Below are 25,622 nucleotides of genomic sequence, written 5' to 3'. Positions count from 1 at the left end.
TAAAGGATGTTTAGTGAGGACAGCAAACGTTAGTGGCAGTAAACATTTAATCCCACCTTTTCTTATTAAGGAGGTTTCTTATTAAGGAGGAATCAGGATGAGGTACTGTTTCATCTTTAAAGCACCACAACTTACTTGTTCTTTGGTCTGGGCTTTCTGAACGTAATCTCTGCCGACTTTGATGCGTGGTGTCAGTATGGCCCGGGTGAACTCCATCACGTTCATTCCCAGTAGATGGCAGAGTTTCTGTGCAACTGGAAATTGAAGTAATAAATGTAAGTGCTTAAATCCTCCACAGCAGCTAGCAACATGGGTGAAACATGCTACTGACAAAGGCATTCATGCACCAACTGAACAATTTAACAGCTATTCAAAATAGCTGTCAGGAAGATGCACTTCTCTTGTGGACAGACCTACCCTACTGCAAAGCCTGTGTCTGTGGGACTTCATCCCAAAAGCTGACGCAAATGTCTACAGAAGTACCCACCAAACTTCTTTAAGGGAATGTGGAAAATGCTACATTTCACAAAGTTACAAGGAGGTCATGCAGCAGTCTATTGCCCACACACAGGTCTTCATTTTATTACTTTAATGGGAGCATTTTCTCACCTCCAAAAAAAAAAAAAAAGCACAGCATGGTGTCACACGTCAACTCCATCACATTAAAGGTTCCTTAAAAACCTGTGCTTCAGTTTAGGCAGGTATGGCAGCATAATGCTATGAATGCTCGTATTATAGACTATAGCAGAATACCCTGTTTATACAAAATATTATAAACCCATGTGTTAAATTGCTTAGAATAACACATACAGCAGCTCACTTTTAGACAGCTTGAATTCTCCTGGTGTCCTGGTTCATTGTTTGAAATTATGCATTACACACACCCTCATCAGATATTCTCACTGCATCAACCCCTTTTTCCAAATAACCTTTCCAATAGGCTAGGTGCTTATGATTCCAAATTTCTAAAAATGAAAGTGACGCTGAAGATATTTTTAGGTCTGGGTAAGTGCTGCCCTTTAGCAGGAAGCTTTCCACACTGTATTCAGTAAGTATTTCAACTTTCTAGCTTTCTAGTCTAGCAGCTCATTGTTTTACTGTTGAAATAAAATTATTTTTTATAAACCTACATTAAAAAAGATAATACCAACATAAAAGCAGAGGATGTTTTTGTATGGTATTCAAAATGCTACTACTTGGTTTTAAAGTCTGCAATTCTCTCTGCTATACCTTCATTACAATGGCTCATACATCAAAACGTAGCTGCATCAGTGAAGTTAGCATGGCATCACCAACTGAGTATTCCTTTCAGATCATGCCTGACAAGTGCTACATACATGAGCACTTGTCAGGCATGATCTGCCCTTAGTGAAGCCATACTGGTGGCAGCCAACCGGACTTCACTAAGGGCAGAGCGCACCTGACAAATTTGGTGGCCTGCTACAACAGGGTTACAGCACTGGTGGATAAGGGAAAAGCAACTGACATCACCCTCCTGGACTTGTGCAAGGCATTTGACCCTGTCCCCCATGATACACTTGTCTCTAAATTGGAGCCGCACGGATGTGACGGACGGAGCACTGGGTGGGTAAGTAACTGGCTGGATGGTTGCACTCAGAGCTGCGGTCAGTGGCTCAGTGTCCAGGTGGAGATCAGTAACGAGCGGTGTTCCTCAGGGGTCAGCACTGGGACTGGCACTGTTTAATATCTTTGTCAGGGATATGGACAGGGGAACTGAGTGCACCCTCAGCAAGTCTGCTGATGCCACTGAGCTGCGTGGTGCGGTCGATGTGCTGGAGGGAAGGCTGCCGTCATGAGGGGCCTGGGCAGGCTGGGAGGTGGGCCTGTGCGGACCTCGTGAGGTTCAGAAAAGCCAAGGGCAAGGTGCTGCGTTGGGCTGGGGCAATCCCAAGCACAAATCTAGGCTGGGCAGGGAATGGGCTGAGAGCAGCCCTGAGGAGAGGGACCTGGGGGTGTTGGTGGATGAGAAGCTCCACATGAGCTGGCAGCGTGTGCAATTGCAGCCCAGAAAGGCAGAGACAACACCGAGCCATGCTACTTCACTCACTTGGTTTCCCTCCTTCAGTCAGACCATTTAAAAGCTCTCTGTGCAATTTCCATCACTGACATGTAGGATTGTTTCTTTTTTTTTTTTTTTTTTTAATCTTGATCAATGTTGCACCAAAAACAACACACAACTCATCTTGTTCACTTACAGCTGAGGAATGTCCACTTAACTGTCTACTGATTGTAGCAAGCCCTGGCTATCCAACTTCAGTTTTAATTTCTGGATAAGGCAAAGATGCTGGAAAAGCTTGTATCGTAGTTCAAGTACAAACCTTATGAAATTGCTTATGAACCTTTCGGAAGAAAGGCTTCTAAACCTGACAAATATGAATTGGTTCTGTAAAAACAGCTTCCCTCCCCCCTTCCTCCAGGACTACTATATGAACTTTTTGCTATCTCTTATGTTTATACTTGAAATGGGTCTTTAACTATTTCCTTTTTTTCATCCATGTTGTTTAGGTTCACACCTTTACTACCCACACGAATTCCTTCCTGTCTATGGGGAGACAAATCTGCCCTATTTCAGACACACCTCTAAACTCGTCACTGTCATGACACTTATTTCTCTGTAGTATACTAGGAAAACCCATCAGTGAGATGTGACAATACAGATGACAAGCTGATGAAGATCAGTTTTATTCAGTATCTTCAAAAAGATACGGTAAAAAATATCACCAGATAACCTAGTAGATTAGATTTTAAATGCAGAACAGCAACATGCCTTAACTGCAATTTGATCTTTTCAGCATCTTCACTTTATTTAAAATTCTATATTCAATAGCACACTATTGGATATAGATATACAGATAGAGATATAGGTCTACTATATATCTATATAGAATTCTAAAGGATAAGTATATCTATGTCCAAAAACAACAGTAATAAAACAAAAGTGAAGATAGTCAGAAAGTAAGAGGCATTTGTATCTTTTATACATTCTACCTTTTAAATGGAAACATACTCCTTTGAACTGCCTCAGCTGACACTAAAAGACCCAAAACCCAGTCCCCCACCCAAGCTTTCTTCCTCCCTGCAAAACCCCAAATGACAACTGCAAGCCAAACGTCCAGTCAGTGATTGTCGAGCTTTAATCCATACCTGCTCGCTGGAGCAGCAGGTCACTGCCCTGGGAAATCACAAAAGTTTTGGACACTGCAAGCAGTACGCGCACACAGCAATTTAGGGCAATTATGAAACAAGACAGACAAGAATTTGATTCGTGCATGTGCAGCAGGTCTCATGAATGATTCTTACTGCTCCGTGCACTGAGGTCAGTTCTCAAAGCTGACTTTCCATGACAGCCTTTAAAAGGCCACAACTGAAGTACTAAATTCAAGATCTGAGAACTGCTTCATCAGCTATTTTAGTGAAGAAAGAAAGAACTCCTCAAAATGCTGATTGCATTGCATTTAGGGTACTGATAAATTTTAGTCACACTACCACACCACTTCAGAAATCAGATTTTCTGAAATACAGCATTCTTATGTTCAGCCATTTCACTATGGAAGTTGTGCTTGGCTCCAGGATTCTTATCATTGGCAAGAAAACTGCTGTCAGGAACCAAAGAAAACAAACGGATTTAAGCATGCACTTTTTCCTAGTGCTTAAGTCTTTGTAGATAGCAATAAACAGGACTACAACTGAAATACTTAAAGTTTAGAAGCAATGAAAACGGCATCATTTCTGTTGATGGATATCTGAATTTGTCTGCATTATGAGAATGGAAGATGCGAGTTTTAATAATTACCTGTTGGCTACTACCATTGCAATCATGGCACCTTTTTTTCACAAAACTTTAACAAGGAAGCTCAGAAGGCTGCTCTGTACTCAAAGATACGCACTAAACAAACGATAGGAAGAAAACTGCAGCTCAAGTTAAAGGAAGCCGTAAAAGCGTGACCAACTTACCAGTATTCTCTGGCATAGAGGCTTGATCGGTATTTCTCTCCTTCTTAAAGGAAATATTCCCAAACTGTAGCACTGAAGACACCACTTTCAGCATTGCTGTGTTAACAAGAGACATATACACCAGTTTAACTGAAGAGAGTTCAACTTAGCAAACTTTTCTTCAGTTACTTACATCATTTTCCTTCCAAACTTGAAGAACAAGTTCAGAAAGGAAATAGTTTTATATCACACATTTTAGGCAAATGGCTTTAACTCAGCTGTAAGCTTATGTTAACATTTATGCAGGCTGTCAAGACACTGAAACAACGTTAAATCTGTTGACTAAATTTGCAAGTGTGTACACACATGTACAGGACAAAAAGTACACTTTAACAATCTAAGAGGCTTAACTTACACAAGATCTCATCGTGTGAAAATCCCATGATATGCATTGCTTCCATAGTCTCCTGAAAGTTATCCTTGTCTTGTTGCCCAGGAATGGGGATGTAGCCATTAGATAAAAATCTGTAATTGTTAAATCCTTCAAGCAGCAGATCAGCTGTATTTGGGGGAAAGGAGAAGAGGAAGAAAAACAAGCTAAGGAACTGCTGTTCACACCCACCTGCACACCGTTTTCACTAAACATACAGCCTATGCTTTACAAATCAGTTCCTCAACTATGGCTACAAGCCATCATACCAGCTTAGTAATTCATTCTTTTAAAACTAAAAACATGAATATACCCTAAAAGCTGAAGCCAGATTCCCAGAACACCTACCTGAAGCATCCTACATTAGCTCTTTAATGTATTATGTCTGTAAAAAGAACATTACCTGACTCAGGTCTAGCATAATAAATCCCTATTTAAAGTACCCTAAAACAAGCATCTCTATTGGAAGTCTATTGAAGGTAACAGACACAAGCAGAAGTGGAGTTGGGTATTGATGATAAACACATCAAGGATGCTAAATGCAAGTTTATTTAACACAGGACAAAAAGTGGGTCAGTTCTCTGAAGTCTGTACCTTCAAACATTTTCACTTATCACAGCCTAGCAGGAATCCCCAGTTACCAGGAGAAAAGGGTAGAAGATAACCAGCACAGTACTGCAAAGGGCGAACCTCATGGTTTCATTATGTACTGACAAAATGGCTGCTATTCTCCCTAGTCTGAAGGCACTGTCAACCAGATTTGTTATTAATCAGCTGGGAGCACACTGCCGTTTCAGTCCAGCGATTCCTGGCCAGAGACTGAAGACACCAGCCTGCCCAAACAAGACTTTGTCAAGTAGCAGCCGTTTGCTTGAAATGCAACAGTTGTTTGACAGCATACTTGACAAAACACAGAAGTTACTTCAAAATCAAGCCACCTGGCTTTTCATTTCTTTCTTCTTTTAAAGCTCGCTGTTTCAAGACCAAACAATAGTTCAAACTCAACTGCGTTAACACTAGAATAACAAACTCAGCACACAAATGCAACAGATTTAAACAGTGAGATTCTTAACTTACACTTGAGGTGTTCTCCTGCTCCAGCTAGCAATTGATAGAAGATATGAAATGTCCGCTCATCCTTAGCCTGACGAACAGCACGAGACTTCTCCAACAAGTCTGATTACAGCTAGAGTCAAGGATGCTCTAAAATTTTGGGTAAAAAAAGCCACCCAGTGCGCACAGAACTCAAAGCAGGCTATATAATTACATAAGGACCAAAAGGAACTCTCATACTAATGACAGGACTACATCCAATACAAACTTTCAGTAACTTGAAATGAGGGATTTCAAATTCAGACAGACAGAAGCCCACATTTAATTCCAGCAAACTCGTTTCTTGGATTCTGTCTACATTTCCCCGCCACACGCAGCTGATGTCTGTAAGGGATCACTGAGACCTAAGTGGGAGGGGGAGCTGGTCTCATTCTTTTTCAATCATTCTTCTATTAGGACTTGAGTCCTACTCGAAGTACAAAAACCCAGCAGCTGCTGAACACTAAAGTACTCTTTCTAGTGCATTCAGCATTTCTTTCAAGTACGTTGTTTTTTTTTTTTAATAGACTATTCTTCATTGCCTTTAAAAAGTTTCCAAACTCAAATTTGTGCAGCTGATAGTCTCTAGTAAGCTGCAACAAGCTGTTGTGTTATTTAAATGTTCATGTCTTGATATTCCATATTGTAAAACGAATGTGGGACCACTATTTGAAATGACACAAGGGCAAGTTCCTGTGATGAAGAAAGAATTCCCTAAAAGATAAGTCCTCCTGTTCTCATAAACCTCTGGACAAAACTATTCGAAACTTTCATAAAAGCAAGAATTGCCCTCGTTCCTGTCCCTAAGCACCAAACTGAAAAAAAATTGTTCAACATTAAAGCATATTTTGAATAACTGCAGGTTTTTCCCAGCCTTATTGGGAAATTTTTATATTTTATGACAGTACCAAACACACACACTATCCTTAAAAATGAAGCAGTTTAACTCACAGGCACAGAATGAAAGCTTAATTGCATCAATGTTTATGATTAATACTCACAAGATATTGTTTACCAAGGCTCTTCATTTCATAACTTTATGGCCACCCTGTTTCTATTCCCCACAGAGAAGCAGCTAAACAGACTAGGAAAGTTTACACATTCTTAGAAAACAACTTTAGAGAAGGCTTTCAGGATAAGTGTTTTTACTTGTTCTTATGCAATCACACATAAAAATGGACCTTAGAACTACAACTGAATTAGGCTTCAGCATTAATTGGCAGTAAGCCTTGTGTCGCCAAACCTCCCTGGTATCCAGAAGCCCCGTGAAACCAGAAGGTGACGGGCAGGACAGCACCTCCAGCGCCGTCACTCATTGCTGAGCACCATCTCCATCCTGGCGGAGAGCTGCTCCTGCAGCGCTGAGCGGCAGCCTTCGGCACAGTACAGCGGTTCCAGCTAGGAAAGTGTATTTTTACTGGCATCCTTCCAAAAAGATAACGTACGTAGAGCAAGCACACTTGAAATAATTCCTTTGACAAACCCTGTTTTTAAGTCTAGCCTAAAATTGCAGCAGATTTCAGAGTGCTAAGCGTTGGTATATCCAATTTCTAAGCCTGAGGAAGCATGCTGGCTTTATGACATTCAAGCACTTATTTTGAAACAAAAGAGAGACATTGTCAATGGAATCCAGAAATATGGTAACCTTTCACTACATTCCAACAAATTCAAGGGTTAAAAAAAACATTTGAAACTTGCATTTCACACTGACATAGCACAAAGGAGGATACATGTCTCAATGTTGGCCCCGACAATATAACCAGTAACATCAAAGTTAATCCTAATGAACTTGCCCTGCAAAGAAAAAAGATTTCTGTAAGTACTTATTTTTTCATTACAACAACTCAGCTGTCTGTATGAAAACAATGCAACCTGCACATTGGGTAATAAGCATTTCACACAAGTTCAAATGAAATCTCCATTCAGCGCACTCATCACGTCAGTGGAACGCATCACTCTGCATTCAAACACCTTCTGAAGACCAACGCACCAGGGCTCTCACACTGACAGAACACGTTAAGTGACAGTAGAGCAACGCTGCGAGTTTCAGTGTGCACGTTTCTATCGAACACCAACATCCTCAGGCACGCCCGCATTTGCTCTACCTGCAACAATCCCAAATCTCCACACGCTGCCTACATCACGACTCTACTCCCTGCCCCAGGACTGGGCTGCCTGCTACCTCCACGGTCTCTTGTCTAGTGGTGGTAAAGAAGGGACCTAGAGAGACAACGCACCCCTTTCTTCCACACACATCTCCTTTTCCTCACAAAGGAGAAAATACAGAGCATACTTCCCCCACACACTGGCTTTTGGGAAGAAACTGGTTGCAAGTGAACACATGGTACTGGGTCTCAGAGTTGAAACTAATCAGTTTCAAGCCATTTCAGTTCCCCAGCCTGGTTTGTCGCTTGCCACAAATGTTCCCCACTGGTTCTGGCTTGGATTTGGACCACTTCTAGTGTCTGTGCTCATGAAACTGGTAAGTATTTCCCTGGATGCAAGTGTCTGAAGAAACCAGTGGGAATACTCTGCAACCACACCAGGATCTCCATTTTCATCACATCCAACTTCTAGAGTCTTATCTACACAGAAACAGGTTTTGGAGCTCAGGGAGTATCACAGCAATTTGCTAACAGCCAGCTGAATGCTTCTTTTGATGATATCTGCTCAAAGTCACCTACTAATACCTTCTGTGGAGCCCTTTTGAAAGCTTTCTTGAAATCATTATCCAGGGCCTCCCATATCTCAAGTCTGACAGATTATTGCTATTAGTATGTTAAAGAGAATTCCTGTTTGGCAGAACCCTTTCACTCAGGGAATGTACTATGGATTTCCATATTAAATATTCTGCTCTACAATGTGGAGAATAGATGTATTCCAGCAATGGCCTGACCCACTAAGTGTTTCTGCAGTGCACTGCCGTGCTGCAGAATTACAACACCTGAACAAGTCACCGCAATCATTCAAACCATCACTTACCAGAACACCCTCGACCTCTTGGTTCCCTGGTGGCCCATTCATACCAAAAAGGTTTGTGTGTGCAAGACTGACTGTGCTTCTCTCCCCAGCCAGGCCAGGGCACCCAGAGAAAGGAACACCCAAGCCAGCCTTACCTCGACTCGGCCTCAGAGCACAGCAACTGCTCTGACTCAGTTGCACACCCTCAGCTCAGGGATTTCTCCAAGATTTAGGAGAACTGTTGGAGTATTTCACATTGGCTTCAATGCTTACAACCCTACTGCTTAATGTGCAGTTTGGTTGGAAAGTCAGTGGCACTGAAACAACTGCTGGAAAGATCGGGGCTTGTTTTCAAGCACACCCGATAAGAGACCAGGCACTTGAACACAGATTTCTGGGTATGAAGAAACAGAATGCTCTAAGCTCAACTTTGAACTAAAGCACTGTATTTTTTGTTCAGTAACCATCCTGAAAGCTACAGTTGTAACTGTTACACAGATAATACCATCATTTTGCTGAAATTCAGCCAATAAGCTCGATATACCACATGTCAGTACCTGCATGTCCAGCAAGGCAGCTGGCAGCTTTTCCCACCATGGGTCACAGAGATACCTCTCAGAGTGACACAGCTTGGGTTGTCATGTCTTGTGTGAGAGCAAGCACGAAGCACTACATAAGGTCTAGCCTGGTGTAACTCCGGTATAATTCAGAACTGCTCTACTCTGTTTCACACTTCAAAGTTATTACATTGCTGCTGCCGAGCCCCCAGCCCCACGAATGAAACACACAGAGGCAACACAGCCCGTTAAGGCAGATGCCCCCCAGGGGACGGGGACCTCCTCAGCCTCCAAGCTCAGTAACCACTGAAGCCGATACTAGAGAGCTCACTGATCTAGCTCATCTTCCTGAGAGTGAAATATGAATATGCCCTTTCAATGAGCACAGGCAAGCCTTGCTCTGAAGTCTTTAATCTCTCAGCTAATGACCACCATTAGTCTCCAACGGGATCCTGTTTACACTACCCTTAGAGCACTGAAGTACACGGCTTTTTTTAAACCATGTAGGAAGGGAAGCAGCATTTGTCTTGTCAGGTCCATATTCCAAAACTTCCCTATCCACTGCAAGCTCCAGGCTTTATTTCCTGAAGCACAGGAAATACAAGCATTTTGTAGAGGTGAGGGGAAAAAAGTGACTGAACATTAGCCTTATTTCAGTGTTACCGGGCATTATCAGCAAACAGGGCACAGCCTGGCCTCTTCACGCTGCACAGTAAAGACTGTTAAGCCTGTGTGTGCTGAACAACAGCAGTTCTCACTTTGTGGGAAGACATTTTTTAAGTCAGATTTTTTTTTTTATTTGCATGAAGACACACCATCTGGAATGCATTATACTTGCTCCTTTATAAAAATAGAGCTGGAGCCATCTGAGTGATCATGTTCACGATGGCAATGCAGGCTTCAACATAACGCAGAGCAGATGCTAACATCTTGCAGGAAAAAAGTATCTTCATTAAATTAGTACAATATTTGATGGATTCGAGAAACGGAATAAAGAATTATTGCACAGTGAAACCTGTTGATATTATGAATACTAATGCAACTTATATGAGCATCAGCCAGTAGTTTAAGTAATGTGGCTATAAAAAGTTACTGAAGTTGAATTTCTACAGTACTCTGCTCTCCCTCCTTGATTGATAAATCTGAAGGATTTAATCATGCAACTTTCCAGAGTCCTTATCGCTTGAGCTGAGTTCATACAAATAAATCCAAGCAACCGTTGAAACATCAAGGCAGCCAAGAAATCTTTCATTTGTTCTGTAAATTTTAGTTCAGTTCTTGCAAAAAAAAAAAAAAAAAAGACTTAAAGCCTCCCACACAGTTATAAAGCAGTACTAAAAGCCTCTTTCCCCTGAAAATAGGAGACTGCTTTTTTTTTCTTAAGGGAATTTTTTTTTTTAAAGTGTTAAATAGCTATTTACCCCAAATTCCACTACTGGTTTCAGAACAATGGAACACAAAGAGTTACTTCCAACAAAACGAGGCACTGACCCAACAAAACTCAACCTACTGTGTGAGAATGCCCTACACCTTGACGTCAAGTCACGCTGTCTTTCTGGCTTCTCTTCAGCAAAGGGGTCAGAAGCACACCGAGATTTAGAAGTGTTTTTATATGTAAGTTTGGTGCTTTATTTTAATTGTGGATATTCTCTCTAAATCAGTTGATACAGTCACAGCTATTGACAGGAAAGCTATTTATTTAGCCAAATCCTAGAGATGCTCTATTCCTTCACCCTTTATAGACATACAGCAGTAATTTGCGAATGCAAACCACAGTTTATATTGACAGCATAGTTACATTCATTATGTTACTAATGCTATTATCATTTCAAGGATAGTGGAGGTTGGAAACTAGATAAAATTAAAGCAAGTTTTGCCAAAAGCCAACGAGGATGCATCTTCAGTGACTGCAACACAACGCAGGCAGCCTTATAACCAAACCTGAAGTCACTGAGGAAAGAGCAAAGAAAACTTCTGATACTACTTAAGCTCCTAAAAAGGAGTATCTCCATGAACAGTAATCCAGATTTACAGACTGTAAATAGAAAAGGAGTAACTCACAAAGCGGGAGGAGTTGTCGTTTTTCACCGTCTTTGCATTCCCGAAGGATTCCAGAATGGGATTTGCCTGAAGAAGCTGACGCTCCAGCTCCCCCTAAAAACCATACAAACAGAGAAGCGAATGGACATAAACACAGTGCTCATGTGATGAAGGCTTCCTATAATCTGCTTCTTCCTGACAGTCATTTTACCCAGGTTGTGGCAGTGATACCATCTTCAGAAGGAGGTTACCATCCTTCCCCCTCACTGCTAGATCTGCCAATAGTCTCTTCCAACCAGTGAAGAATGTGTTTTGTGTTGTCATTTAAGAGCGCACACACACACACGTACACACACACAGAGGTGACCGAACAGGGGTCAATGGATGTCACAAATCATTGAACGTGGAAAACAAAATTCACATTTAGGGCTAATGAAAGTAGGCACAGACTTTCTTGAGAGAAGAAAGTGCTTTCTTGTGCTTGAGAGAAATAAAATTAAATTTAACTTCTAAGATTTTAGTGCAAGGTGACTCATATACCGTCTCGTTAGTGATTTGACAACCTACTCATGTTTTTTTTATATCAACTTCTAAATCAGCAAAGTGCTCATTTTCCATCAGCTTTACATTCATGTCGTTGCAACATCTGACCTAAAGTGAATGCACCTGAAAAGTACACCGCAATGGCATAATGGGAACCCAGCAACGCCGAACACAAAGATCATTTACAAATTGCCCAATTCAGCCAAAACTGCTCAGCAGCTTTAATGCATTTTTTTTAATGCTTCCTTAAGTTCAGGCCAATGGATGTGGAAATCAAAGTACTTATCTTAAGGAAATTGCACAACAGCTTTTACAACTGCTGTGCATGAAGAGGTCTGGTAACAAAAACCGTCTGTGCTGCTTCCATGAGCCCAAGAGGCATGTATGCACATAGGAAAATATGATATTGCTTTCCTGCTCTGAGGAATGGTTTAAGAAAAAAAAAATGAAGCGGTATGTCTCTGGAATGTAGTTTAAAAAAATGACGTTTGTGTTCATAAACCTGCTTTTTCCAATTATTTATAGCATGGATGAAGACCGCACACTGAGCAATTACAAATGGAAGTAAGTCTCTTGAGACTTCCACGAGGTCAATTCTTACATAGGAATTTTAAAAAGTCACTAGTTAACACCTGAAAGAGGCTTTTATTTTTATATTCAAATATATTTCAAGTCCTTCTGCAAACAAATGGCTGCTCATTCTCTAATGGGACCTCAGGCTATCTGCCCAAAGCTTGTCTACATCCAAACGTATTCCCTTTGGGACTACAAATTCTCTGAACTCTACAGTAACTAAAGAAGAAATGGATGTGTTCATCTCAGCCCTGAACACACCGCTAGTCAGGCCACACACCGCAGGCGTGCCTACACACCACAGGTCAGGTCTACCACCTTTATCTATTTAAAAGAGCTCCTAAGGACTGTTAAAAAAAAAAAAAAAAAAAAGAAATCACAACTGGAGGAAAACTAAATCACTTATAGCCGCTACATGGACATCTGCAATTCAAAAGGCTGCTGTGCAAAGGCAGCAGGTAGTAAAAAAAAAAAAAAAAAAAAAAAAAAAGCATTCGCTGACACCACTCCACCCGTCCCCTCTCCCAGCCACACGACCAGCTCCTGTTCAGACACTAAACGAGAAGTGGGACGCTTGCTTACCATGCTGTACACAGCTTGAAATAAGCCACATTACGTATATTAAACGCAGCAAGCATGTCACAGCTTACATTTCAAATTCTAGCTATTCTGGAAAAGAAAGCACGCTGACTTCAGAATGCAGCTCCACTGAAGAGCATCACGGTGCTGCATGCAAGCAGCGCACTCCAGGCACCCGATGCCAAGCTCTGCAGTGCCTCTGTGCACCACAACGGTAATGCAGCTTCGTGCACAGGAACTTCTGCAGCAAGTCATAAAATAATTGCACTCGAGTTCTGCAACTGAATGCAGAGCTCTTAAGAGCACATCTATGTGCATCCCATGGGATCTGAAGAAAACATTCAGTTGTGTCCTCAGACGTGGGTGAAAACAGTGAGGACAAGCAGCGATCACAGCCTAGCGAGCCGCTGCAGTTGTTCACAGGCAGACTTCACGTGGCCATCTAAGAGCAAACCTCTCACGCAGCACAGAACAGCTTCAGAGAAGAATAGTGGTGGGAATTTTTAAATGGATTTCGTAGTTTTCATCTCTAGATAGATTGGTTTACACTCAAAAACCTTTTTGAAGAAGATTTGAAGAAGCATTTAGTGCTTTGGAAAGAGTTTAATATTGGCCTGTAGGCATATCTCCAGCATAGGCATCTAACCAGAACTTGGAAAAAGCAGTACCGCAACATTGTGGAAAAAGTGAAGTCATGCAACATTTCATGCAGGGCAATGGCAAGATAAGGAGAGCTTATTGTCTCAGTTTCAGAAAAACCAGCATCCCAGTGACTCGGTTCATTGTGAAGCCTGGGTGAGGCAGGGAAACTACATGCTACTCACATACAACAGGGATCCACTCTGTAGTTCAAAATGACATCGAAACAGAAATGTTAATGATTATGGTTTATGCAATATCAACACTTCTGGATTAGCATGTTTCCACTGACACATTTCAAATGTTTGGCAACAAGCAGCGTGTCTCAACCCTGGCAGGCTAATTCTAAGCAAAAGGAGGGTTAAACTCAACTCTTTCATTTATTTTTGGAACAGAGAAATTCTTTAGCAAAAAAACAACAGAAAAACTTAGAACTGTCTGAGGTTTGGATGGAGGAAGGATTAGGTTAAATACTAAGAATGTCTGTAACTTCTGAAAATGAGACCATGGGGGCTCAGACACATGATTGGGTTACAGAGGCTTAGCAAGTTACCACACACTAGCAAAGGCATCACAGCTGTCCATGGGACTTGTGTCTCCAATAAACCACAGTTTCTTTCCTCCCCCCTCCCCACTGCAAGTTGCACCACAGCCAGCTTTCAGAAAATGCAAGGGGAGGAATACAATCAGCTGAACTGACTCGTGGCAGCTTCTTGAGTTACCAGGCCTTGGTTACACCACACGGAGCTCTTGCAAAGCTTTCTCTCTATGTAAAGGCTTGTGCCCATGACAAAAAGGCATCACTTACCACCTCAGGTTAGAGACTGGAACGTGTACCTTGCATAACATGTGGGAACAAATCGTTCATCTCTTTCCACAGTCTTACCCTCAGCTTCCACCCAGCCCTCCTCTTTGTGCCCCTTTACGCCCCAGCAGCGCTGTGATTCCTGCTGCCTGTGGGCTAGGACTGGGGAGCAGGCAGCGTTAGCTGCTCGCCCGTGGGCTGGCTGGAGCTAAGTGCAGCTGAAGCTCCAACAAGGAAACGCTAATTCAGGCAGCAACAGTGAATAAGCATCACCTCGGTAGGTCAGGGGAGATGCCCGATTTCAGGTGAGTGGTTGCACCAAGCCTTACACATTTGAGAATAAAGTCTTTCTCTGGTTACCCAAGCAGCTATAAAAACATTCAGGCAAAATCATACGTTAACCAGAAGTATTTTGTCACTTCCATTGACCCTTACCATTTATTTAGTAGGTTACTTAGCATTAAGAAGTTTTGTACTCTCAGCAGCACATTGACGCAGAGCCTGCTAGAGGAGTTCAGCTGAGAGAAGCAGAGCCCCCACCGGTGGGTGGGAGTGCTCGGTGGTGCTGAGGAGCCTCTGTGCTCTTCAGCAGCCCATTCTCTTACAAAACCAGTTAAATAGTTACTAAATTTACTATTAGCTGAATAAAGTATGTGGGAAAGCTTGTACAGGTAAATACAAATGGACAGAAAATAGTAGAAATGATGTATTAAGTTCACCTACAAAACTTTAGAAGCATAAAGAAAAACACTTGCCTGATGTTTCACGGGTTTAGGTGATTCGGGCTGTTCATTGCAAACAAACAAACGCATATGTTAGCAAGCAAGCATTCCAGCTGCAAGTTACATCCCAAATTATTAATGTCAGTAGGTTTAGTTTAACTATATACTCACTTCATAGAAGCTTATTTAATTTTAGAAAGTTATTCACTTGTCATTGCATGCGCAAAATGCTAAAACCTGTGTTTATGCAAAGAACTAATTCCAAATAAAATACAAGATGACAGATGGACCTTGAGTAACATGGAAAAAGGGCGACAGCATTATTAGTTTCACACGGTTTTCCACATTTTTGCCAAATAACAAAGAAACCCACAACACTAAGTAACTTTCTCCAGTCTTAGCCCTTGCAAGGTAGTTTGGTATGGATAAGATGATGATTATTCTTCAAAAATACCACGCAGGTTATGACAGAACCTAGGAGGAAAGCCATCCTGAAGGAGCCTGAGGTTTTCTTTCTGTGCTGTACAACATGAACTTCACAACTGCAAAAGCTTACAATAGACAGAAGTCTCGTTTCTTTCTTTCAGGAGTGACCATCCACATAAGAAGCAAGATCTTAAACTGAAAACCTACAAATTTTGCCAGGAAGAAGGGTACAGATGGAAAATAAAATAAAAGCCCTCAAAATTCAACAGAGTTTCTGCAGAAGTGCTCAGATTTTCAGTCCCATCATTACTTCCATTCCCCTGTCTGCAAGCTTTCCAATCTTGAGCTTCACATCTCAGAGCCTATGGGGAAAATGCCATGAAATATGGGGAAGAGATTTTCATACCAAGCCAGATGCACACTTCCTCTATGCCTATTATTTTAAAGCTCCAGAACTGTTTTAGCACAAAGTAACAGAATTGGAGAGAGGTCCTCAAAGCAGCTGGCAACGGTTTGGCTCGTTCAGCTAAGCAGGGTGAATTCAGCAGAGCTGAATCATGCCCGCTTGGAAAACAGCTAAGGTAGCTAAAAATAAGGTTAGCTGCTCCGGCAGGAGACCAGTGCTGCACTCAGTGGAAGAGGACAGGTACACCCAGGAGGCATTTCATTTACCCATGTTCAGAGCAGATAGCTGCTCTCTCAGGGTCTCTGTTTCTGCCCTCGCCAGGAGTAGAGCTGAGCAGCACCAGATCAACTCCCCAGCACTTAAATTAGGGCAGTTAAAGCCCATCTGGGAAATCTTCACTAGGAGAAGTTTCAGCCTGAACTGGCCTACCCAAGATCCAGTACTTCAAAACCAGTTTCATCTCTTTGAATTTAATAAAAGGAATTAAACCATTTAGCATTTCAGCTGCAGAGGCAAATAAATGCAGTCACAAACCTGAAAGTATTTATAGTCGTTTCTGAAACTTAAAGCAGCACCATCATGCAAGCTGGATTTTCGTGAAAATAGAGGTCTTGTGGGGTGGGAGGGCTTTGGTGCAGGGGAAAGAAACAAAAAAAGTCTAATTCTTTTCATCCTGACATTGTCTAGCTCTGGTTCAGATGAGTGGAAATGGAGTCAGCGATGGCTGGATACGGTTTTCATAGAACTTAGCTGCTTGCTTTCAGTCCTGGCAGCCCGTCTGTTACCTGCTGCTCTCACCTATCTGACCACAAAGAGGGTCCAGGCCCCTCCGCAGCCTACAAGCACAGCCCATTCCCCAGCAGCACACACCAGTTAATGACCACCGTGGGCAGCAAGCGACAGCCAGCACTTCTTGTGCCAGCTCAGGTGTGCATTTTGGTGCTTTTCATCTATTTTGCACCGACTTTCCTCCCTATCCAAAACCTGTTTGCAAACTAAAGCAGAACCCAAGAGCCTGAATTAAGGCTTGCTATTTAACCACACTAAAGCAGCTCTGTAACGCGCTCCTTCAATACCACAATTTCATTCCTTTCTTATTCCCACCTCAGTATACAGGCAAGTTATGAGCTCACGAGAACTCATTTCCCTCCACGTCTCCTTGCTTAATCTGTCCAAACTCCTCTCCAGACAGATCAGCCTCCTCCCCAAGCTCACCAGTTACCTGTCCTTGCTCTCTTCCTCCAAACATACTTTTTCCCCCACCTCCTGGGCCTACAGAAGGCAAACGAGAGCGAAGGCAGCGCTGCCTGTGGCCCAGGAACAGGGGGCAGCTGAGCAGACCAACTAACGCCAGCAGGGTCACCTTTGGTCTGAGATGCCAAAGCCATGGCACGATGCTCATCTTTGTAAGGCTGCTCCACACCCAGCACCATAACCACGAAATAAACCATGGTATGCTCTCTGCCAGCAAAACTTTCAGCTTTACCTGCAAAGTTCTTAACATCCCACTCACCCGAATTCTTTAGAGCTCAGACTTGTGGGATGTGAAGCTAAAGCTTTCAGTGATTTAAACAAACACCTGCCAGCTTCTCTCCCTTGCTCCACACCAAGGGGACTGTACACGTGCCCTTTCCCAAGCTCAATCAAGCATGCCCTGGGCAAGGATTCAGGCTCACTTTCCTCCCACCTTCAATCTGTAGATGAGGCCATGCTCATAACTCAGTGCACGTACAGCTGCCTCCCATCCGTTAGCTGGCTCTAGAAAGCCTAGGCTCTCTTCCTAATTTAAGGGGCTAGCCTAGCCTCACCTTGCTCTGCTGAGTCCCACAATAACACTGCCCGTCGTCTACATCACCTCCCACCCTCACTTCCTAGCACAGCGCCCAGGACAGAATCTTGAGCAGAGAATGAGAGAGACAGCGTGGCTATGGACTCCAGCACTGAGTTGGGAAGCTGCAGTTTTAAGGCTGTTCAGCACGGTATTTCCTCTCCCCGTGGTTACAGTGTGGTACTGACTCCCTTCCCACGGCACCCTGCCTGAGTGTGACATGCCAGGGGTTTGGCAGGACTCATCTGTGGGCACACCGCTACTAGCTGGCAGGAGAGGAGAGAGCACTGTCGGGAAGATAAAGTCTCACGGACAAGTAGCTGAATGCCCCAGGTGACAACGTTGTCCTCCATGGGACAGGCACAGCTCCTTTGTGATGCTCCTTGCATAAGCCAAGCCTTTCACAACCTGGTCTTCTCAAAATTGCACTTGGTGAGCGGCTGGGACATGGCAGAACACCAGTGTTACTCTGTCCATGGCCTGAGGCGTCAAACTGTCAGCTACATTTTTTCTAACAGCTTTACAACGGTCCATCAGGCAAAATGGGCATAAAATCCACCCTCACCTTCAGAATAGTGTTGGGAAAATAATTATTCATTTATCAGTATGCAAAATGCTTCTGAAAAAAATCCATGCAGCATTTGCAGCATTTAGAAGTATCATTAATACAAGTCAGCAATAATTATTTATCAGGATGGATAAAAATAAATCCATGACTAGCAGTCTAACAAGCCTATTTAGCAGAAGACAAATGCTGTACAGAATGGTGTTACAGATCACCACCAGCCCTCTACAGCCTGCTGGTGAATACATAAAAAGGAACAAGGACTGCACATCTAACTGCAGTTCTGGCACTACTTAGCTTTTCAGAGTTAGTTGGGGAGGTTGGACGTTCTTTGTCTGCCATAAATTAAAACAAATCGATACAGAAAAAGGAAGACTCCTTTGTATTCTCAAGGCTGGTTTGGCTAAACAATCCGCATTTTTCCGTAAGTATTTGGTTAACTTGGTGCTTACTGTGGCACTGCAGTGAACGAAGTGCATGATCAGAGCACCAAACTTTCATTCAGGACACTAACCCGTCCCTTTTTGTGCCTAAGCTGCCTTTTACAAAGAATGAAACTCTTCCAGTCTCCATCATGCCAGTCATCAATGGCTCACAGAGCAGCCGATTGCAACAACCATCTCCTAAACTCTTGAGATGAGCACCACTGCCCTATTTGATGGCACTGCTAAGTACAGAATTAAGTTGCAGCTCAGCCAGGGGTTTAAACTGAATTTGCCAACACTGCATTAAAAAAGACAACTCATCCTTCCCCTCCCTGACATTTTCTACCCCCAACTTTCCTCTCTTTCCATCCCCTCACCTCATATCAGCCACAAAATATGCACAATGGAGAAAACAAGTTTCAGTTAAAGCCAGGCTGACTTTGAGAACAGCAGCCTGAGCCTGCATCAGCTCCCAGGCCCAGCGAGCAGCCACAGGAATTGCTGTGCTGACAAAGCTCAGGAAGGGTGCTTCTCTTAGCTTGTGTACTGGCACCAAGTGCTTGTGGAAATACAGCACAAAAAAGGCCAAAGAAATATCCAGTAGGTTTTAGACATTCAGAAAGAGAGCTTCAAGTGGTTAGGCTCCTGGAGAGGTCACGTAATCTTCATCCCTTGAGATTTTCAAAATCCTCTGCTCAGCCAGGTCTTGAGCAATGTGATCTGACTTTGAAGAGAGACCCATTCTGAAAAGCACCTGGACGAGAGACTTCTGGAACTCTTTCAAATGGAGGCATCCTGAGATATCTAATTAGGTATCTAGCGTATCTAATATCCCAAGATATTCTATCAGTAGAATATTTAAGAGTAGTTGCTTTAAGAGTAGTTGCTACAAACCCACACTGCATAATTCACTTTCCCCCAGAAAGCTGTGGGCAATCTTACTCGTATAGAAACTGAAGAAGGTGCTGCTGGTTTTGTTCAAAGTTATGCAGCGGAAAACCAGTAATATCCATGAACCAGAACCTACGCAGAAAATCAAGTCTGATGGATAACGTTCTGAGTAGCTTTCTGCAGAGCCTCGTCCTCTCCATGCAATGCCATGCACACATGCCCAACGCTGCTGACGCTCCATTGTAAGAAACTTCTTTTTAAGGCCTGTGACTGCTGTAGGCACAACCTGCAGCCCACTCAGACTGCATGATGTACATTGAGAAATACTACTTTTCATCTCCCCTGTGTAACAAAGAAGCAACACTTTCAATAAGCAATATATAGGGTCACGTTATTTGCTTTCAGTTAAAGACTGATGTTCCCTCCATTTGTTCAGCTAGATTTCTCCAAGTCTGCCTGCAGAGCAGTTTTCTTCCTCTCCCCCTTAAATTCTTGGTTTTCTTTTCTTCACAAATTGGTCAAAAGTCATCTCCTGTTTCTCCAGGAGTCTGAGTCCTGACACACCGAACTAGTCTATGACTCCACTGAGCACCTTAACACTACGTGCCATACACAATAAAAGTTACAGACGTCTCTGCTAAGCCAGAAGATGCAGCCTGAGAGCTTCCAACCACCACAGATGCCTGCGGTACTCCTGGAGAAAAAGCAGGCATACACCAGCACTGACTGGAGCTAGCTACTTGCTTGTAGTAAAGTTAAATAAATACTCCGCTGCTAAGTGTTCCAAGTCCTCATAGTAACAGACGTTTCAACCCATTCATGTTTTGTGAATCGCTAAAAATTCAGTGCAAATTCTGGAAGAGATTAGCAACAAATTTAAATAAAGCTCTGCATAGATCAGTTAGTGATTTGCTACAGGGAAAAAAAAAAAAACAAGATTCTCCAACTTAAAAACAAGTTTGCATGTTTGTGATGCAATAAAGCCAAGCTTTTCATTAGCTGCTGACTTCTAGATATAGAAGATCTATGGCAATTTTTAAACTTGATTTTCCCCAAGTTAAGTTTTGAAAGAACAAATTCTGTTCACATGTGCTAGTACTAAAAGCTGCATGTAATGGGAAATAAATCCACCAGGAATCACCAGAGTTAATGAAGTTTTTTTTGAAAACAAAGTAGAGGCAGCAAAGTTTCGATACTGTTTCTAGTTACAATTCTTGCAAAAAGCCCATAATCTCACAAAAGCAGTTAAACAGCTAACATTAACTGGAAGTTTTGACATAACCACTCATTTTAGCCACTAATAAAGGGAAAATAATAGGTGAGCAAAATTACTGGGATTATATTACAGCTTATCTTTGATTCAAAAGGTTTTGTTTTTTTTCCAAGCAGAAATGGCAGTTTACCAAAAGAGTAATAGAAAAAAACAAAAGATTTCCCAACTTACAGGAATATTATGGTCCTTTCTTCCTTTATGGGAGGAAGCAACATGAGCAAGGTATTGAATAACCTTCTTAGTGTTTTCAGTCTTCCCGGCACCAGATTCACCTCTGGAAAACATTTTAAACATTTTCCTCAAAGTTAATTTTCAACAGTATATCAATTCTTTGTTTAAAACAACCTCATTTCATTCCATTTATGGCTTAGACTACGCAACAGAACCCCAGTAACCATCTAAATCCAAAAGCAGTGGTGTGGCAGGGAACTGCAAAGTATTTGTTTAAAATACCTTCTACATCCTAAAGATCTCCTCGGCATTAGGATGTTGATACAATATATAACATTAGTTTGATTAAAAGCTTCTGACTGTATGCCTGGATTCATACATTACCGTAAGTAATGAGAAACAGACTTGTTCTTTGCCTTGATCACAAAGACTGAGACAGATTTTTTTTTTCACAGTGCGGATATATATTTAAATTATTAAACAGTTAGTGTATCTTATATTCCAGGACCCGGTTATGAGGATTACTGGGCTGATGGAAACACTTAGCATCTCTAGAAGCCAGTTCCAGACCCCAGTAAAATATTTTAAATCTCCAGCCTCTTTGCACTGCTCACCTCACTCTTAGCGAGCCCCAAATACATTTACCGTCATGGGGCTACATCTTCAGCACCAGGTGAGTTAGGGCAGTGGCACAGCACACAGATCAATAGGGACTGCAGATGTGGAACACTAAGACAGAGGCCGACTGAAAGCAGATTGTTGGACAGAATTTAGTGCCAGATTTACGTAAGGGGCATCCCAAACTCAGAGCAATGAACTGCCTCGATGGTACAGGCAGAGGTCTGACCACGGCTGTCACAGTGACCACAAACGATGGCACAAGTCTTTTTTAACCTAGACCTGCTTAAATACAGTCCATTAAATAAATCCACACAAGGGGACTGCCAGGTCTCATTTAGCCACGTTTCAACAGCATTTCAGTCCTGCTGAAGCCCATTCCGCACAAGATGGAGCCCGCCACCGGCAGTGCTAAGGACACAAAACTGAAAAGCATTTCATTATGTGGGGCTGCAATGGGAGAGGGGAAGTTCTTCTGTCGTTCAGTGGTTGTTCAAGTTAATGTTCGGAAACCAACTACTCCAGAAATGTGGCGAGGATACATTGCACGTGCTTCCAAGCTTCTCAGCTACGATTCTGAAAGAGAAGTGTGAATTCGCTGGGGGGAATTCAAGCACTTTCTTTTGCAGTCTTCCTAATGCCTTCCCCCACCACACCGTGTGCCAGCTTTGCAGCTCGCCTGCACTTATTCAGGTGCTTAATTCCTAGCAGCCCCTAGTTTAGGCATGAAGTTCTGGTGGTGTTTGATGTGTTTGACCTGGAAGGACAACGACCAGGTTTTGTGGAAGACACCGCTAGCTGAGAGCACTGAACGAAACGATTGTGCAGACAGGTTATGGGATGCGACCCCAGCCCCAGTTACCGGACTGCAATCTGCCATACCGGAGGTTACCCAGGGCACCAGATCGTACTGGTGGCATCTGCAGCTCAGAAGCACCCACCTCGTCCTGTCAAACCATTGTTGTTCTGGTTTTCCTCATGAGAAAATGGATATAATTGGAAAAGAACACAAGAAGAAAAATGCAGAAGTCACAAATACTTGACTATTGAAAAACTTGCAGGAGCAGAAGACAGGCCCCTCAAAACGCATTAGCTACACCAGCTTTGCTCGATGCATGGAAAATAAATGTGGAATGTATAACCTGGAGAGCTGGTTACATAGATAACCACTCCAAGAATTAGCTAATGAATAACTGGGCTTCCTTTTTGCCAAGATACCATCAGTATGCTACACAAACTGGGTGTACTTTGGGACCACTACAAGGGGAAATACACTTTTTTTTTTTTTTAATTAAGTGAAAAATCCCATTTCTACCAGGTCCCTATGTTTGTTACATAGAAAATTGTAACAGACAAACATGAAGATCAATAAGCAGAAAACATACTTCTGATGCCCATTCTTGCTTCCCAATTTGTCTTTATTTCTAGTTTCTCCTTCAGTGTAATGCTCATATTAACATAACTCATGACTGCAAGTGATAATAAAAGCAGTATTGCCTGTTTCTAAGTGTATATTAAAATACTCTTAATGCTAGAACTACTCCAGCAGGTAACAGAAGAAAGAAAATAAGTACAACAAAACATACATTTACATTTTAAACCAATACAATTTGTTTTTATTGTCATCAGAGCTTGGGAACACATTGCTAGCTGTGACTTTAAAACTAGATAAATAATCTTTTCTGTTAAGTTACAGAAACAGTTTATTAAATTTTAAAGATGAAAACCTACCCTGACACATCCAGTGAAAAGAAAATGCACAGTAAATACAGTCCAGATGTTAGCCTCCTAAAGGGCAGCACCCAGCTTTAGAGGAGTCCACTAATCAAGAGGCTTTTCTGGCACACACACCAGCACAGCTTCGTGTGGCACAGGAAGGTCAAAAGCTTGCAATACATTCCTTTTGCTAAAAGTCCTTAAATCTAATAGAGATTTTTAGAGGTCTTTATGCAAGTTCTCATTCAAAAGCAATACTAATGGATGCTATCATCCTAGTTCTCCTCTCCCTAGAGCTTACAAGTATGCCAAATATTTCCTGCAGGATACAGAGCTAGATAGTTTCGCTGCCATATATTCTAAAAGAATTAGAAGATTTAGGATAAAGTCCTCTTCATTTATAGGCATAAGGACATCTGCACGCTTTAGTTCTTTCCCAGGAGGGCAAACACATGAGTTATAAAAAATAAATTAAGATCTTCTACCTCTACCAACCTGCCCAAAAAAGGTAAACTTCTAGTAACACAATGTACAATATTTATGGAAATGGAAACGGTATCATGAAGCTAAAGATTAACTATTTCAAAGCCTTGTTTTAATACAACTCAATTAATATGTTACCATAAATTAAACACTGGAAACCCTTGGCTGAGATCCTAGCCTTACTTCAGTCAATGGCAACTTTGCTAACGATTGCAGTAAGGTCATAATTTCACCCCTTATTTTGGTTTCAATTCCATTACTAACAGAAAAAAAAATGAGACTGAATTCACATCTCAGCTCCATCTATGGAATATGCCAAGCACACCAGGTGGAATCAGCCAAGCAAGCCATCTTTAGCACTAGGCTCAAGTTGGATGTATGAGCTTATTCCATTAACTGATTGAAAGCTCTCTCCCTTCATACAAACTACGTTAGAGACAGGTCAAATGAAGTCTGAGGGTCACAGGCAAATTTTTGCATTATCTGGAGTTAAAGCACCATTCCCCACAGCAGCAAAGCTTCTGCTTTGAATAAGCTTCAAGCACATGTAAAGTAGGAAAACCTTAGCTAGCAAGAACACTTTAAAGTTTCTACATGATTTTAAATTCACTGGATGTGAACCTACAGTGTCATTTTTCAATAAAGGAAAGTATTCTTCAGGCAAATTCATCTCAGCTACAATTTGGTTAGCAGAATTACCGACTGACTTCTCAGCCAGCTGCACCTTTTTTCCCCAAGCTACTCCAACCTAACTCTCGCACAGCAGAAGGCATTTCCTCTGCTGAGCAGATTACCATCTGAGCACATGCAAAACGAACACAGTGGGAGATGACTCAAAGGTCACAAAGCAAAGAGGCAACATCCAGGCATGGGAGGCAAGGTCTGACTTCCAGGAGAGCACTGTGCTCGTCCCACATGGCTCACCTATAGGGACAACTTTTATTGTATCAGCAGGTCAAACACCTGCCTGTGGAAGACCTACCCTAACAGAAGCACTGTTCCGAAGGAGAACAGCACTGAAACAATTGCTCCTCTTACTGCCAGCTACACATCTTGTACAGGGGCAGCACTCTCAGGACGGCAGGACAAGGCTACACCACCAGCTCTGCCTGCAGTGGCGATTTCTGTTTGCTGGACACTTGCAGTAGTTTAAAGTTGCTGACATCCCACTGCGAGTCAGTGATTTCCCCTGCAGAGCAGGGGCTATGCAGGACCTGAGATGTAGCTCTGGCACTCACATAGGACAGGACACACGCTGGTACAAAGAAAGCTTTGAAATTGTGAAAGACTTCCTCATCTTGTTGCCCATGCACACAGTCTCTACTGCACAGGAACAAGGTTTGTGAAGATAAGCAACTGCAATATATAGGGGTGATCTGATTAAGTTTGTCTAATCTACCCTATTACAGATCACCTCTCAGTGATTTAAAATACTGAAAACTAGCCAAACAAGCCCATATTTTTCCATGCTGGGACTCAGACCTTTCCCTTGCCCCAGGAGGATCAGTCTTTGTCACTGCTGATCAGCAGGAGGCCCTGGGATGATACGGTAACCTGGGGGCAGGAGGCCCTATAGGAGCTGAACACTGGCAGAAGGAGACACGGCACCCCCACCTTGGCACCTGGGCAAGTTCTCCTTGGGGACTGATTCCACAATTACCAGGAACCCGACCTGCTGCGCAGTTCTGCAGGCAGCACTGCTTCGATTCACACCAAGTGGCCACTTCGGCACCAAAGCACGGCTGCATGCACTTAAGTTGTTTGTAGGAGAAAGTAACTGCGTAAGTGAGAGCCCCAACAACAGGCCTTTGTCCTCCTCACAGCAACGGCTGCGAAGAACAGAAGGGACTTATTCCCAGATGCAACTGAGCAAGTCTTCTGCCAGTTATAAACAGATATTTACAGTCGAGACCTGTAATTAAAAG

The 25,622-nt window shown here is 42.5% G+C and overlaps 1 protein-coding gene across 1 annotated transcript in view; it reads right to left on the bottom strand.

Moving 5' to 3' along the window:
• MYH10 (myosin heavy chain 10) overlaps positions 1 to 25,622 on the bottom strand; it is a 103,354-nt gene that overhangs the window by 34,385 nt on the left and 43,347 nt on the right. Inside the window, exons 5-11 of the mRNA XM_084298444.1 lie at positions 20,881 to 20,983; positions 11,056 to 11,148; positions 7,207 to 7,270; positions 5,462 to 5,560; positions 4,370 to 4,513; positions 3,976 to 4,071; positions 136 to 254 (exon numbers count right to left, since the gene is read on the bottom strand). Coding sequence (XP_084154570.1) covers positions 136 to 254; positions 3,976 to 4,071; positions 4,370 to 4,513; positions 5,462 to 5,560; positions 7,207 to 7,270; positions 11,056 to 11,148; positions 20,881 to 20,983 — 718 coding nt within the window. The remainder of the gene's footprint in view (positions 1 to 135; positions 255 to 3,975; positions 4,072 to 4,369; positions 4,514 to 5,461; positions 5,561 to 7,206; positions 7,271 to 11,055; positions 11,149 to 20,880; positions 20,984 to 25,622) is intronic.

The sequence above is a fragment of the Netta rufina genome (assembly GCF_964035555.1).
Source record: "Netta rufina genome assembly, chromosome: 19".
In the NCBI taxonomy this organism is placed as follows: domain Eukaryota; kingdom Metazoa; phylum Chordata; class Aves; order Anseriformes; family Anatidae; genus Netta; species Netta rufina.
Note: the sequence above shows the minus strand (reverse complement) of the source record. Positions and strands in the feature narration are given on the sequence as shown.